The sequence below is a fragment of the Pholis gunnellus genome (assembly GCF_910591455.1).
Source record: "Pholis gunnellus genome assembly, chromosome: 1".
NCBI lineage: Eukaryota > Metazoa > Chordata > Actinopteri > Perciformes > Pholidae > Pholis > Pholis gunnellus.
Genome location: NC_136528.1, coordinates 26,872,207 through 26,886,230, shown reverse-complemented (window position 1 = coordinate 26,886,230; position 14,024 = coordinate 26,872,207). Strand labels below are relative to the sequence as shown.

The 14,024-nt window shown below is 44.4% G+C and overlaps 1 protein-coding gene across 2 annotated transcripts in view; it reads left to right on the top strand.

Moving 5' to 3' along the window:
* The first annotated feature begins 350 nt into the window (after positions 1–350).
* garre1 (granule associated Rac and RHOG effector 1) overlaps positions 351–14,024 on the top strand; it is a 29,055-nt gene continuing 15,381 nt past the window's right edge. Inside the window, exons 1-2 of one of the 2 annotated variants that reach the window (XM_079162360.1) lie at positions 351–387; positions 9,603–11,024. In XM_079162360.1, the coding sequence (XP_079018486.1) occupies positions 10,521–11,024 (504 nt within the window). In that variant the 5' untranslated portion in view covers positions 351–387; positions 9,603–10,520. Of the gene's footprint in view, positions 388–1,820; positions 1,903–9,602; positions 11,025–14,024 lie in introns of those variants that run through there. The other variant, XM_079162359.1, reaches the window with a different exon arrangement.

Sequence of the window (14,024 nt, the reverse complement as noted above, 5' to 3'; positions counted from 1 at the left end):
TGAGAACCAAATTCTTGATAAAGACTAGAAAGATGTACAGAGAAAGTATTACACCTACACATTGTTTAGTTTTAATTTAGCATCTTCATTTCCTATGGTTACAACTGCTTGTATACCAAATTACAACAAAAAATATATAATATGAAAATATCATGAAAATGACACAACTTAAAATGCAAATGCAAATACAAGTTAATTAAAACCAGGTTTATAAACCCAACACATTTAGGCTGTGGATTTCACTCAAAAAAAAGTTTTGTGTACGAGACATATTTGTCGGTTTTATTGTGAAGGTTTCACCGGAACAGTTAGATTTTATTGACGTGGTCTTAACGGTGTTCACACAGACAGGGGATTCGCTGTCAAGAGGGTGGATGCCTAGAGATGGTGAGCGATGTGGTCATTAACTTAACGTGTATTAACCTTGTTCTGTTGAGGCTTTTTGGTTTTCTTTTGGTGGCGCGGTGCTGACTCTTGTTGACCTGTATCGGAGTACCGTTGTGCCTCTTACGATTGTCAAACCTCCACCAGCGCTTACAATCGTGTCGCAGAGCGCTAGCAGGGTAGCTAACGTTAGCTCGCTTGGCTATGTAGCTTAGCCTGCTTAGAACCGAGGAAACCAATGCGTCCTTTATCGGACTTACCTCACCCTGACATATATATTTTCATTGTTTTACTTCATAATTTAAATCTTAGGCCCCCATAAACAGTCCGACAGATGGTTTGAGCGAGGGCTGCAAATGCATGTGACGTTTTTCTTTGCATCTATACACATATTTTGGTATACAAATCTAATTTGATGTCTACTGATGAAGCGCATCCGCCTCGGCTAGCGAAGGAGGAGCGATTGGCGGTATTATTTTCTGTTTTCATTGCCACTAGTTTGTATCTGTGGGCGATGCTCCAGATTTGATTCGCGTTTTGCAGAAGAGTGAGTCAATATACTATCGTGTAATATAATAGTATTTAGCGTTAGCAGCGACCTGGTTTAACTGCATGTCCGATAACGGACTTGCGCGTTCTTGGTCGTAACCGCATACCGCACAAAAATGAATGTAGGTTAACGTGAGACAAGCGGACGAATAGGGCGTGATTCGCAGCTTGTATGTAACGTATGTCCGTGGTGGACGTTAGGCGGACTATATTCAAAGTGCACTAGCTTTAGCTTGCACACGACTGTCTGGTCCTGTGTGGCCGGTGGGCGAGTGTCAAAGTCGGGGGGTGCAGCGGAACCAGGCGGACGTTGCCGGGGATCTACCGTCTTGTCTGCGGTGTGACGTGTTCGTGTCGCTCGCTTCTCTAACGTTTGGTCTGTCGATGCACCGATGCCGCGGAAGCCTGTCCGGCGACCAGGTATTTAGGGCGTTAAAAGGCCGTATTTACAGCTGCGACATAGTGTTCCCATGACTTCGGCCGTGTCGTCCCACAGAGTTTCGATGAAACCGGCAAACTGCGCTTGCGGGGATTCTGTTACACCTTCCTGCTAAATAGTGATCTGGGTTTAACATATTCCCTGAGCAAGTACCAAACTAAACAACTATAGTGTTACGTAACGGTAGCCGTACTCTTACTTACACAACCACAGTGGTGTTAGTAACGTGGCTTTATATAGTCTCCACAGTACAGAGGAGATATCTGGGATTGCATTAATATGTAACGTCGCCCCGCTTCTCTCGAGGACTGAAGGACTCTATAGTCTATAAAGGGATCTGTGTTTTGACATCCAGTGGTGAGCTTTCCCCGATTTGGTCGTTGGGCGTGTAGAACATTACAGTAGAAAGAAGCATTTAGTTGCTGATAGGATTTGGTAGTGCAGAACAAGTGGATCGCTGCTGATCACAGTCAGTTATTTACTGAGAGTCTGTGGATGTCTGAAGGAAAGATGATCCAGGTTTACTCCAGGTCTGTTTGCTATTAGAATCTGAAACCAGCTTCCATTGTCTTTATATCAACTATATTTTAAACAGTTTATATTGTTTTATTGGGTAATTCAATTTTGCAAATCGCCTTGTTGACCTTAATACTTGTTATTTTTTAATATGGTTGAAGAGACGTATGTGTTTTTCCACCCTATAAAGCAAATTGTTGTGTGTTGAGAAATATGACAAGAAATTATGACCATTTGTTTTCATATATACGATTGTATGAATGTCGATGATGTTGAATGGGGGCCCGATATCCCTTTCACTGATATGAACATCTCAATAAAGTTTAATTTCAGACTTAGAAGGAGGCATTCATGTTACGGTAATTTCCTTCCTTTTTGTTGAGTTTTGCAGGCTTTCATAGAAACAGCCCTGAACCAACTTGTTGACATCTAACACAGCTGTGTCACTGTAGAAAAACCAAGTGCTTTGCTCTGCAACATTCCTGTGTCTGTGTTTAAACTCTTTTCAGTCGCTTATTCAACCATGTACGTCAACAGTCCTCAAAGTTGGTGGACAAGTACTAAGGCTCCGGATGTTTGTCAACATGCGATTGTGTGATATGTAAAGTAGCGACACTTTTCCTTCTTCTAATCCGGATGCATGGGTGAGGAAGTCAACATACAGTCACAAGATTACTGTTTGCGCTGGCCCCGGGTGGAGCACAGTCCCGTGCTTCACCGACACTGTCTCCACAGACCGGAATGCTATTTCCTTCACCAAAAGGAGCTTTCTAATGTCTCTCTTGCTGCTCAGTTTTAGATTTATACGGACCAGCGTTACAGAGAAGTCTCTGCTGGGTGCAAAGGGGGGAGATAACCCGGGCAGGCCGTGGTATTATTAGAACCTGGAAATGTGCTTTCTTCTCTTAGATTGAACCAGACAGAATAATTACAAACTAAATGTTCTAGGTGTGTGTATGTGGGCACTGGCTGTTTTATCTCTGCATTTTGAGATTTTGACAAAGCCGCCTCCCTCGAGATGGTATCGGAGGAACAACAGGTGTAAAGAGAAGGAAGCTTAATGTTACCTCCGGTGGATAGCTTCCACTAAGCACCACCATACAGACATATTCGTAGTTATTTATGGCTTGGTTATACTTACATAAGCGTATGTCAGGAATATCTCAACTTCTTGGTTCACTTTAGTGACCCACTAACTTCCATGGCACGGCTCAAACATACAGCTTAGTAGTAACTGAATCATGTGAGCTATTGATTGTAAACAGTAATGTCTCATTGGCTTGGAGAACAAGTCCTAGTGTATATCATATTATAAACACGTGATACTTCAGTGTGATGCTTTGAAGGGGCAGTTTTTATAGCACTTTGTCATTAAAAGATTTGTTTAAACATGTAGGTTCTTGGGACACACTTGCTGTTAACAATGAACTGCACTGAAATCCTTTTGTAAAGAAGATTGGGCGAAGAGACATATCGGAGCAGCACTGTACAAATATTGTTTGTTTGTTTTGTTGTGCAAAATGGACGTCAAATTAGACATATCAGCGGTAATCTTTACTGGAGAATCCATACCTCAACAAGAATAATAACACTCAGTGATTGTGACGCCACGTTGTCCACCTCTGGCCTAAGAGTTAAAGTTCCATCCTCGTGTTTGATCATCTCCACCTCCAACAAGTTGAACCGGCCTGTGCAGCACACAGAGATGCGGACTTGTTTGTGTTGTGTGACAAGATTTTCATTTGGAAGCACAAAGCTAACAAGGCTATTTGCACTGGTGTGTGGCAGCGGGGCGGAGGTCTGTTTCCTCTGACACACGGGATCTATTCTGGTCCACTGCTCTTTGGTCCACTGCTCGGTTAGCGCAGCTTATTTTGAACCAAATCGGATATTTTCTTGGCACAATTGGAGATGATGTTAGTCCTCAAGCACAGGGAAGCAGCTTGTGGATTTACAGATGAGGTGGACACACATCTCGCCCTCGTCCCCCTGGGAAACCAGTTTGGGCTTAGTTTGTGGTCAGCTATTTGCCCCCTCAGTCAAATGTTCCCAGTGAGATGCATGAGGTGATGATCAAATAAAACAAGAATCGAGGCTCTCGTGTAACGTGATGCATATCTTCATTAATCCCTGTTGGAAATATTTTGCTTGTGGTTTTCCACGATGAGTGTTGGAGGTCAGGGTCAGCTACCAAACGGTGAAGAGTGGAACCGATAGAGATTTGATATGTTGAACCAGGGTCCACTGTTTAACAGTGATTCCTTTCTCCACCACCTTACTGTGTCCTGTTGTTATTGTACCTGTCGACCTCATCTATCAATACTCTGTGTGGTCAGGGAGACCTTTCCTTCGCTTAAGTTATGTGACTTACAATTACTTCAGGTTTTTGCACTTTTTATTTGGCTCGATTTCCCGGCGTTGAAATACAGAAACAGTTTGTGTGACCAAGCCTGAATTTCAGACTTCTATGGCACCTCCATACCCTGTCTCGTTGTGCCTAAATTGGACGAATGAATTCTCACTCTTGTCCTGGCTAAAAATACAGCACCCTGGTGGCTGGCATGCTGCACAACCTGCAAGCTCAATATGTCGCCTGCTCAATATAGGCTGAGGAAAGCATTTTCATCCCCACAGGTTGCCACCAGCCTCTCATGAATGGAACCGACGTCAGAGCCTTTCAGCGCAGCTCTCACTTGTTGAAGCCCACCGTTGGGCACACTGAACACACTCTGTTGTGCGCCGCTATTCTGGAAAGGAGGTCTGAGCTCATTCTTTTTGCCATCAGTCAAACAGTGAAAAGGCATGAGTTCTTTGTGTAAAAGCTCTGATTAGGTCAAACCAGATGGGACTTGTTATTTATTGGCATTCATGTGCCCATTAAGGAGTTCATTATCGTCTTTATTCCCCTAGTGACACTTAAATTAAATAGATTTGTCTATGTTTTTCAATCTTGGGGTGTTTTTAAGTAAGGCAAAGGCACATGTTGAGACGTATGCTTGCATATGCAACACAGACCTGTGGGGCCCTCAAGTATGTTCTATGTTAAATTGGCTATTTTTATTGGAGCCGTAAGCTACTTACAATGTCTGTTATGCCGGTACAGGTGAGCCTTATACTATCTAACTGTATCAGCCTCCTGACTGATATGAGTATCAGGTTTTGTCCTAAATTACTCAACAGGGGTTTGCCTCAGGAAAGGTTTCACTACTGCTTTAGAAAGTGTAGAATCTGCCAAAAAAAAAAAATGCAATCTAGCAGAACTGGCTGCGATTTCACAGAAAAGTGTATATGGGAATTTTTTTTTTTAATGATATCCGAGTATCAAAGTAAATGTATTTTTAGTTCCAAACCCTCAGAACAAAATTGGGACCAAAAGGGATTGGTCGCGCAACACCAAACATTACCCTCAAACCACAGAAACCTGCAGCTGCCTCCAAAATAGTTCCAGGAGAAACACCATAATGGTGGCAGAAGATCTATTTCTGCAGTTAATATCAAGCCGTAGCCGAGGCCTTTATTTTTCTCTTCCTCTCACAAAGTAGTGTGTGTGTGTGTGTGTGTGTGTGTGTGTGTGTGTGTGTGTGTGTGTGTGTGTGTGTGTGTGTGTGTGTGTGTGTGTGTGTGTGTGTGTGTGTGTGTGTGTGTGTGTGTGTGTGTGTGTGTGTGTGTGTGTGTGTGTTTTCTGTGTGCTGGTATGAGGAGACCAGGGCCTGCCACAATACTCTCCTTGTGTTTCTGCGGGCCTGGCTCAGCTCCTGTCACACAGTTGCTCACGGCACTTGTCCCGTCACTTGGACTGACCTCCTCGACCCGTCTGCTGATCTTCAGATGTTACTGTAGCTTATCTGCTCCGTGGAATGTCCTCAGTCGAGCTTTCCTTTCAAATCAATAGTCTTGCTCTCCAAACTCAGTTAGTTCTTTTTTTTTTTTATAAATATTTTTTTGCACTCACTAAACACAATATTTTGAGTTGCTTTGCAATGTACGTTCATTTTTCCTGACCTGCTTCTTTGTGCTCATTTGAACCCACAGTGAGAGAGATCTCGGGGAAATGCATTCCTTTGCTTCATTGGCAACAGATGTAGGGGAGAGCAATTTCTTATTTTTTCTTTCTCTGAGCCGAACCCTTTAGAGTGTCTAAAAACAGTGCGGTGTGCACCGTAGGGCAGCTGTTTTGCCCGTGGAGGCTGAAATAGACTTCATGAGAGAGTTAATGTCGGGCCTGTGGCCGGAGCGTCAGAGGGCCCATGTTTGCCTCCCGGTGGCAGATGGATAAGGAGCTGTCATCATGGGTAACAGCTGCCCCATCCACGCCGATTAAACCACCTAGCTTTGATGTGACCGTCGCAGAAATATGGCCGCCGACACAAAAGTAATTGGAAATAACAAGTGGCAGCGTCCCGGCGGTTACAGAAGTGGGCTTGTGACCGGCGGGTGTAGTTAGTCAAATTTGTTGGGAAATCTTTTCGCGGAAAGTGAACGAAATTTACAGGCCAATGCTTGTGTGAAGGTGCCTTTTGAGCACTGGCAATGTCATGCTCGTGTGGAGCTGGCCAGTAGTAGAAGGGTGCAGATGTACTGGGGCACCAACCCAGGTGTCATATGTTTCAGATAAACAGCCGACATCCATAGCTAGTTATGTGGTGGGGTTTTTAGACTTCCTTAAGTGAAAACATAAAACAATTTGAAGCTTGTTGCTAGAATGCTTTCACTTGTTGTCTCTTGGAAGCTGCATTTGTTTACCCGGAGGTTTGCACAAACGGTTAAATCACGCTTGGTACTGTGATTTACTACACACCCCTACCCAGTGGCACATTTAATTTGCCTTTTTTTGTTGTTGCTGGCGACAGGGCGCTCGCTCCAGGAAACCTTAACCCCCCCCCTTCCTGTTGAAGCGGAGCAGCTGACATGTACGGCGAGTGGGGAAGTAGAGCTAACATTAGCCCCAAGCAGCCTCTGCTGGAGGAAGGACATTAAAGTGGGCTGGCACCGCTCCAGCACATCCAGAGGGGCTCTCCTATCACATGTGTTTGTTTGGGTGCAACTTTAATACAGTGTGCCCTGCAACAGGAGGCTGGCCGCCAACAGGGCCCGCAGGCCTCATTAATATTGATGCCGTTTCTGCTGCTCCTCCTGGGATAACCTCTGCTTGCAGAATTTTACAGCCAGGAAGGAAATGCCGACCACTAGCACACTCTACTAACATTACATATATCTGCCTGGAACAAAGCAAATGGCCCAACATTTTCCCCCACCCAAAAAAATCTGGCTCTGTTGTTCGGGCTGAGTGGAACGTGACTCACTGCACCTAATATCACTTCCCACTTTTGTTTTTCACTCAGAGGAGTGTGGAGCAAAAAACTACATCAAACCAAAATGAGGTTTTCCCCTCTCAGAAGTCCAAATCCAAAGAAGCAGTTGAAGCCATGAGAAAGGGTGTGAGAAATAAGGAATGACCTGTACAAATTGAATGAAAGTTGTCCGGTTTTGATCCCTACGGTAGCCTCGCTGACCAGTCGGTCTTCTTCTCCTCACCTTGATTCACTGTGTTTCTGTACTCGTCCCTGTTATTTGGCCCTACAGTATGGAAGTGGAGTGGCTAGCCCCGGGCTAGCTAAGCTCAGGTTTCCTGTTTACCTCGCAGAAGAGAATATCCTATTAACTGTGTCAACTAGCAGACAGTGTGGGGTGCCTGGCAGGTTCTCTCTGTGGCTGTAATCCCTGTGATTTATTAGGACTGCACTGTCGCACTAGTTAGCTGCCACAGAGTACCCAGTAGACACTTTTTAAGCACATTAAGTCCACAATAAAACAACAGCAGACCACTGGGTAAAAAGTGACGGGGACGAGCGCAGCACTATACACAAAGGTGAACATTTGTTCAACTGTCGGCGACCTGTAAGAATACCAAACGTGCAGCTCTCAGAGCAGAAGAGATCTGGTCTGATCCGGTATATGGGATCACTGCATTCTTAACAAAGATCTGGAAAATGAACAACTATAAGCCGACAACCGACCCCTACTGTGATTTAAGAATTTAACTAGTTAACGCACAGCTCCTGTTTAGAAAAACACGTAAAGCTCTGGAAGGTGTAAACATGTTGCATTGGCAGAAAAAGTGTTGTTGCAGTGCCCATGAGCAAGATCAAATCCCATTGGTGCTAGTGTAAGTGTTCATTGAGTAAGTAGATGAGCCTCTGTGCGACTTATATATTACATGAACAACTGGCCTGTAATGTAAGGGTTAAAAGAATAATGGAGGTCACTAGTTTCCATTGGCGCTGTCTCTGCGCTTCACAGCCAGGGACAGACGTTGGGTGGGGGCTGTTTAGTGCCGGGCGTCCCCCTCTGTGTGTGGAAGGAAGTGAGGTTCGACGGTCAGGAGAATGTTGTCGGCGATGCCTGATGGAAGCTACGCATGTAAGGCCGCTTAGCATACGAGGACAGACCGCTACGTGGTGTTATCTAGTTGGGGATGGTGAATTTCCCCGACTCGTCCCAAAAACACAGAAGCTGGTGCGGCATGGTGCTACGAGATAACAAGAGTGTGAATGTTTGACTATGTAGGAAGCTTTGTAGCTAACAGATGAGTCATGTTGATGTTTGCTGTCCCATTGGGTGTAATATCAGGGGTGTGTCTGTCAACCACCAGCAACAATAACAAGTTATTACAGATCTTTTTTTTTTCCTAGTGTATACTTCTTTTTGCTGGATGGAAATTGAAAGAGGACAAACAAATATCTTTCTGAAGTTTTACATTTTTTATTTATTTTTTTAAATCAAATTCCTATCAGCTTTCTTGACACGGGCAGTTTTTACCGTAGTGTGTTTTTTTCTTGTCCGAAATACCACGAGGTGTGTTCAGTCTTGAACGTGTCCTGGTGAGATCTACAGTCACCAGCTGACCTTTTGCTGCCTGTGACTGAGATCACTTGTAGTAAGAGATGTGAGGCCAAGTCCCCCTCGATCTCGACAATTTAAAAATATTATAATCAAGCCAAATGGAGAAGTACAAGTCCCATAATTGAATGAGAGTATTGTGACTCCTACAATGCGTTGCTCAACAGACCCTGCAGTGTCCTCCAACAATGGCTTCTTGCAGGAATTTCTGTCTGCAGCTGTGTTCTGCTAAACCAGACACTGCCACGGATTGTTTTCAGAGACGCTCTCTGAGTTACGGTGTTAGTAATCGTCTAGAAATGTCCAACTTTAAACCACAGCTCTTTACAAAACAGAGATGTAATATTACCACCAAGTTTCGAGAAATGTGGCTAAATGTCATCCTTTTTCCAACCGGCTTTTATCCGTCACTACATGACTTGATACATCCCAAAATATTATGGATGTCACAATCTATACTCTGGTGTTTGATGTGATCACTGTATGGATGTCTCTTAAACTGAACACGACTACTACAAACTATCCTTGTGTATCATAACCATGGAGAAGGTGCGCTCAACTGCCCGACCAATGTGAAATAACTATTGTGAGCTTTCTCACTTCTGCTTTCAGTTTGAACAGCTAATGAGGTTTTTATACAGGAATATGAATTATCTTTAGACCGACTAGCTACCAGTAGAGAAGCTACGTATCTATCGGTCAAGTTTGTGAGTCCAACCTATTTTGGGGGGTGTAACAGTAAAACAGTTCAAATGAAGCTCGTCCTTCCTCTCTGACGTGATGTTCTGTGTCTCTGCCCCTTTCCTCCCTTTAGGAAATGACCTAGAGGCCTTACAGATACATTTGTGCTTTTGTCGCTCTAATCTGCATCCGCGGAGAGCAACGAGATCTGGAAGCACACTTGTTTCCAGCGGTGAGTAATATCTACCTCAGCCAGTGCACGGGGGGAGAAACCAGGAAGCTGCTGGAGACTTCAGACGGAGCTGTCAGCTGGCTACTCGCTCACCGCCTGCAGAGTCCTGCTTTGTGAAGAGGATTTGAGACGGACTGGATCTGTCTGCCCTTCGCCTCCCATAGCTCCTCTACCAGCCAGTGTACAAGAAACCACATCCTCTGATTTCAGCATTCACGTACTTGTTTTTTTAAATTATTATTAGCCCTTTCCCCTCCATGCTGTTGACCAGTGTCTGATTTTCCTTTGGATTCATTTTTCATGATTTTCTTTTTTCAGCTTTTAAAAGGATTTTCTACTTTTATGAGTGCAGGGTGATATAAGTTTATATATGTGTAGATACACTGTATGAAGGATTAGTTTTTCCCATTCTGAAGGAAAGTTAATGCACTTTAAAAATTTACTGCAGTGTAAGTTAAGCGGTGCTTTTCCTCCCCTATTATGATCATTTAGTTTGAAGCTGGAAACAGAGACTCTGAAGGTGTGTCTGTGCTGTGTGTAAGCTGGTTCTGACGTCTCTGCAGCAGTGCTGCATGTCGGCACTTCACGTATAGCCTGCCAGTCTTTTTGACCCCCCGCCCCCCTCACCGACCTCTGTGCTGCCTCTCTACAAGGCACCCTGACATGAGCCTCTGGCAGGTGGAGTCCTCCTGCTTTCTTTTTACGTAATTTGAACAGTTTCAGGTCTGTGGGACCGGGTTTGGTGTTTTTGTAAAGAGGACACTTTGCGGGGGAAAAACAAACTTTAAAACAGCAGCTTCCGGTGCTGTTGCACCACTTATGTATTGTTGTAGTGCGCAGGAAAGTAAAATGGACTACAAGCGTCGCTTTTTGCTCGGCGGGTCCAAGCAGAAAGTGCAGCAGCACCAGCAGTACCAGATGCCTGAGCTGAGCCGGACCCTGAGCGCCTCCCTGGCCTCCTCTTGCTCGGCCTCTTCGCCCATGGGCACCGGGGTGGGCATGCCCGGCAGCTGCCACCCACCTCCTTCTGGCGCCACCACCGCGGTTGCAGACATCCAGCAAGGCATCTCCAAATATTTGGACGCCCTCAACGTGTTCTGCCGGGCCAGCGCCTTCCTCACAGACCTGTTCAGCAGTGTGTTCAGGAACTCTCACTATTCCAAAGCAGCTATGCAACTGAAGGACGTGCAGGAACACGTCATGGAGGCGGCCAGCAGGCTGACTGCAGCAATAAAGCCTGAAATCGCCAAGATGTTGATGGAGCTGAGCGCCGGGGCCGCCAACTTCAAAGACCAGAACGACTTCAGCATGCAGGATGTTGAGGTAGGTGATCACACGGAGACGCACACCATCTCCACTTGTTGACCTCGTGTGTGTGTGTGTGTGTGTGTGTGTGTGTGTGTCACACATTGTAAGTAAAGTGACTATCTTGTGTCTAAACTAAAACAAAAAATGATTGACATTCAAGTCTATTGTTTTCTCTCCTGGAATGAATTAGTTAAGCTCACAACCTAAGGCACAGTAGTTCAGCACCACATACTTTTCCGTATTCATTTCCTCATGACTCGTCCTCTAGCAGTGGTGCTAAGGTGCCTGGCTGCCCTCTTGTCAGAAGGCTAGCCCCGCGAATCAGTGTTTCCTGGCTCAAATAGAATTCTCACGCCCGGTGTTCAGCCGGTGTCAGGGTCTGAGGGTGAAGTGTGAAAAACACTGAGGACGTGAGAAGAAAAGTCATCTTTTGTCACTGTGAATACCACACCGTCTTTCCACAGCACTGAATCTGCTGATGTGGAAAAGGTGAAACATTGTAGCTGAGGTGTTTCTTTTTTTCGTGTGAGGATTTGGAGATGCACAGAATAACCAAAAGGCTCAGATGTGATATGGGAATCCGTTTCTTTCCCTGCCTCAAATTCTGTTTGTATGTCTCTCTCTCTCCTTTACACTGTTGATTTTGTTTAATTTGCCTTGTGTCAAACCTGTTTAATTGAGAGTTTTAGCTTTCCCTAAAAGTCATGCACACACGCTTGTGTCTCACCATTAACTACAGACAGGTAATCTGAGGTTGTTGCCGTTTACACAAGATCTGGATCATTCTGCACTATGTTACATCTTGCATGAATACATTTGCTTGACAGAGTTGAACCTGAACATTATTGAGAAGAGCAGACCTTTATGGCAGTATTAGCGGTGTAGTAATCCTATAGTTGTTCCTGCTCACCGTTTGTAACTAAATCTAGGCCGTGTCAAACCCACTTTAAACCCAGGCTCATGAGGCCAGGCTGGACGGTGCACGTCGACGCTGTCAGACCTCAAACATGAGCTCATTTCAGGTCACAGCATCAGTCTGAAGTGGGCACCTGCAAAAGATCTGGACACAATAAATTGAAAAATGAGGAGACTTGCTGCTTGCTTGTGAGAAGTAATGCTCATGAATTCATCATTGTGATGGAAAATCCCGTTTACAGTTTTTATCAGACTAAATCCAATTGGCAATTTGGTTTTTATTGTGTTGCCCGAAGAGACGGTCTCTCATGTGGTTCCATCAGCATCAACTAGCTGTATTTTCAGCTGTAGAGCCACACCCGATCAGCCCCCAGCCATAAACCCCATCCGTCCTTATGATTACTACATCTGCTTATTTATCTTCCATTTAATACACAGGTTAGAGCCTGTGCAGCTCCCTGTGTGGCCGTTCCCCCCCATCCTTTACTGTTTTATTGAGTATAATCACAATGTGACTTTAGTTGAGTAGTTTCTGGGATCATTTAATTCAGTAATGACAACTTTTGAAATAAGAGAGTCACAAAAGCACAGACAAAAATTGACAAATGACAAGTAGGCCTATTTGTTGCATATTTAGACATAAAACAGACACTCCTCCTCCATGGTCTGTACATCAGATACTACAGGACACTATACAAACTACAAATACCTCAGTTAATAAGCATTACTATTTACATGTACATGTTGTCTGAATCAAGGCCACATGTTATGTTATCTGTGTTTCTATATGACTTACTAGCATGTAGCAGGAGGTGGGTACATGATGGACAACAGAGGGGCTGCAGGATTTCGGTGGATGTAGCTGAGCCCAAAACAGGAAACACTTTTGCACCGCGGTCAGTAAATCTGACTCTCTGTGGTCTTGGTTATGCACAAATGAATGTTAGAGGAAGCCCAAGTCTGTGAGAGTTTGGACCTCATGCTTGGCCCTCACACTTGCTGTCTGGCCCACCGGGCATAAAGGGTACGTTTGTCAGAGCAGAGAAGGAAACGTATTAAAACGTTACTTTACAGTGGGCTTATTCCAGTTTGTTGTTTGTGTTGACCTACATGTGAACAGAAATAATGAGGCTAAATTGCACAGTTTGCACAGGAGTGTTTTTGTATACAGTTTTAGGCCAGTGTTTGCCAAGTAAAGAGTTGTAAAAGAAATGGACAGAGGAAGTGTATCAACAATAGAAATTGAAAACTGTTAAACGGTTAAAGCTGATGAAGATCAAGTGATCAAAACTTTGGTTGCACCTAAAACTGAATCTGCTACAGGCGTGAGTTATTTATGGCCATGGTTTGTTTTCACTCATGTAGAGCATTGCTTATGACTTAATATCTGCACTACTATGTTCTGTACATGTACAAATTCAACTTGTTTAGACCCAGCGTGTAATAATAAGTGCTGCTAACTCTCCGCCTGTTCTTTACAACGTGATGTATTTGTGGCTGTAAAAGGGATTTTCCTTTGTCTGCATGAGTCGAGGAATGCTGTTTGGCAGCTGGATGTATTACGAGGTCTTCGAAAATGGCCAAATGCATTTCGGAGTTTGGGGAGTTGTGGTATGTGAAGCCCCCCCCCCCCCCCTTGTCTTCCCTAGCTCTCATCTCCTTCTCCTCTTTCTTTTTTTCTTTCCTCCCCCCTCCCCCCCTTTTTTTTATATACAAAAAACCCCCAAAAGTTCAGGTCAGTGCAGACTGCAAAACGAACCACTTTTTTTTCCAAATCAGAGCTCTGCTCCGAGTGAAAATGTCCCGGTTTGTTTAGAGGCTGTTTGCCGTGCTTTAAACCACAGAGACGTCTCCACAACCAGAGAGGCCTTCAGAAGCTCTTCCAGCCAACTGCAGTGAACACTAGAAAAACAACCATTTAGTCTTCAGCTGTTTAAACACTTTTACACATCACACATGTTGGAGTTATGCATGTCTTGTGTATTGTCGAAATACAAAGCTAGAGAGAGGAAAAAAACACGAAAAGCCTCAGCCAACACAAGGAGTTAACTTATTACGTCTCTGCCTGTCTGCTGTTGACTAACTTCATGAGCGTTTGTA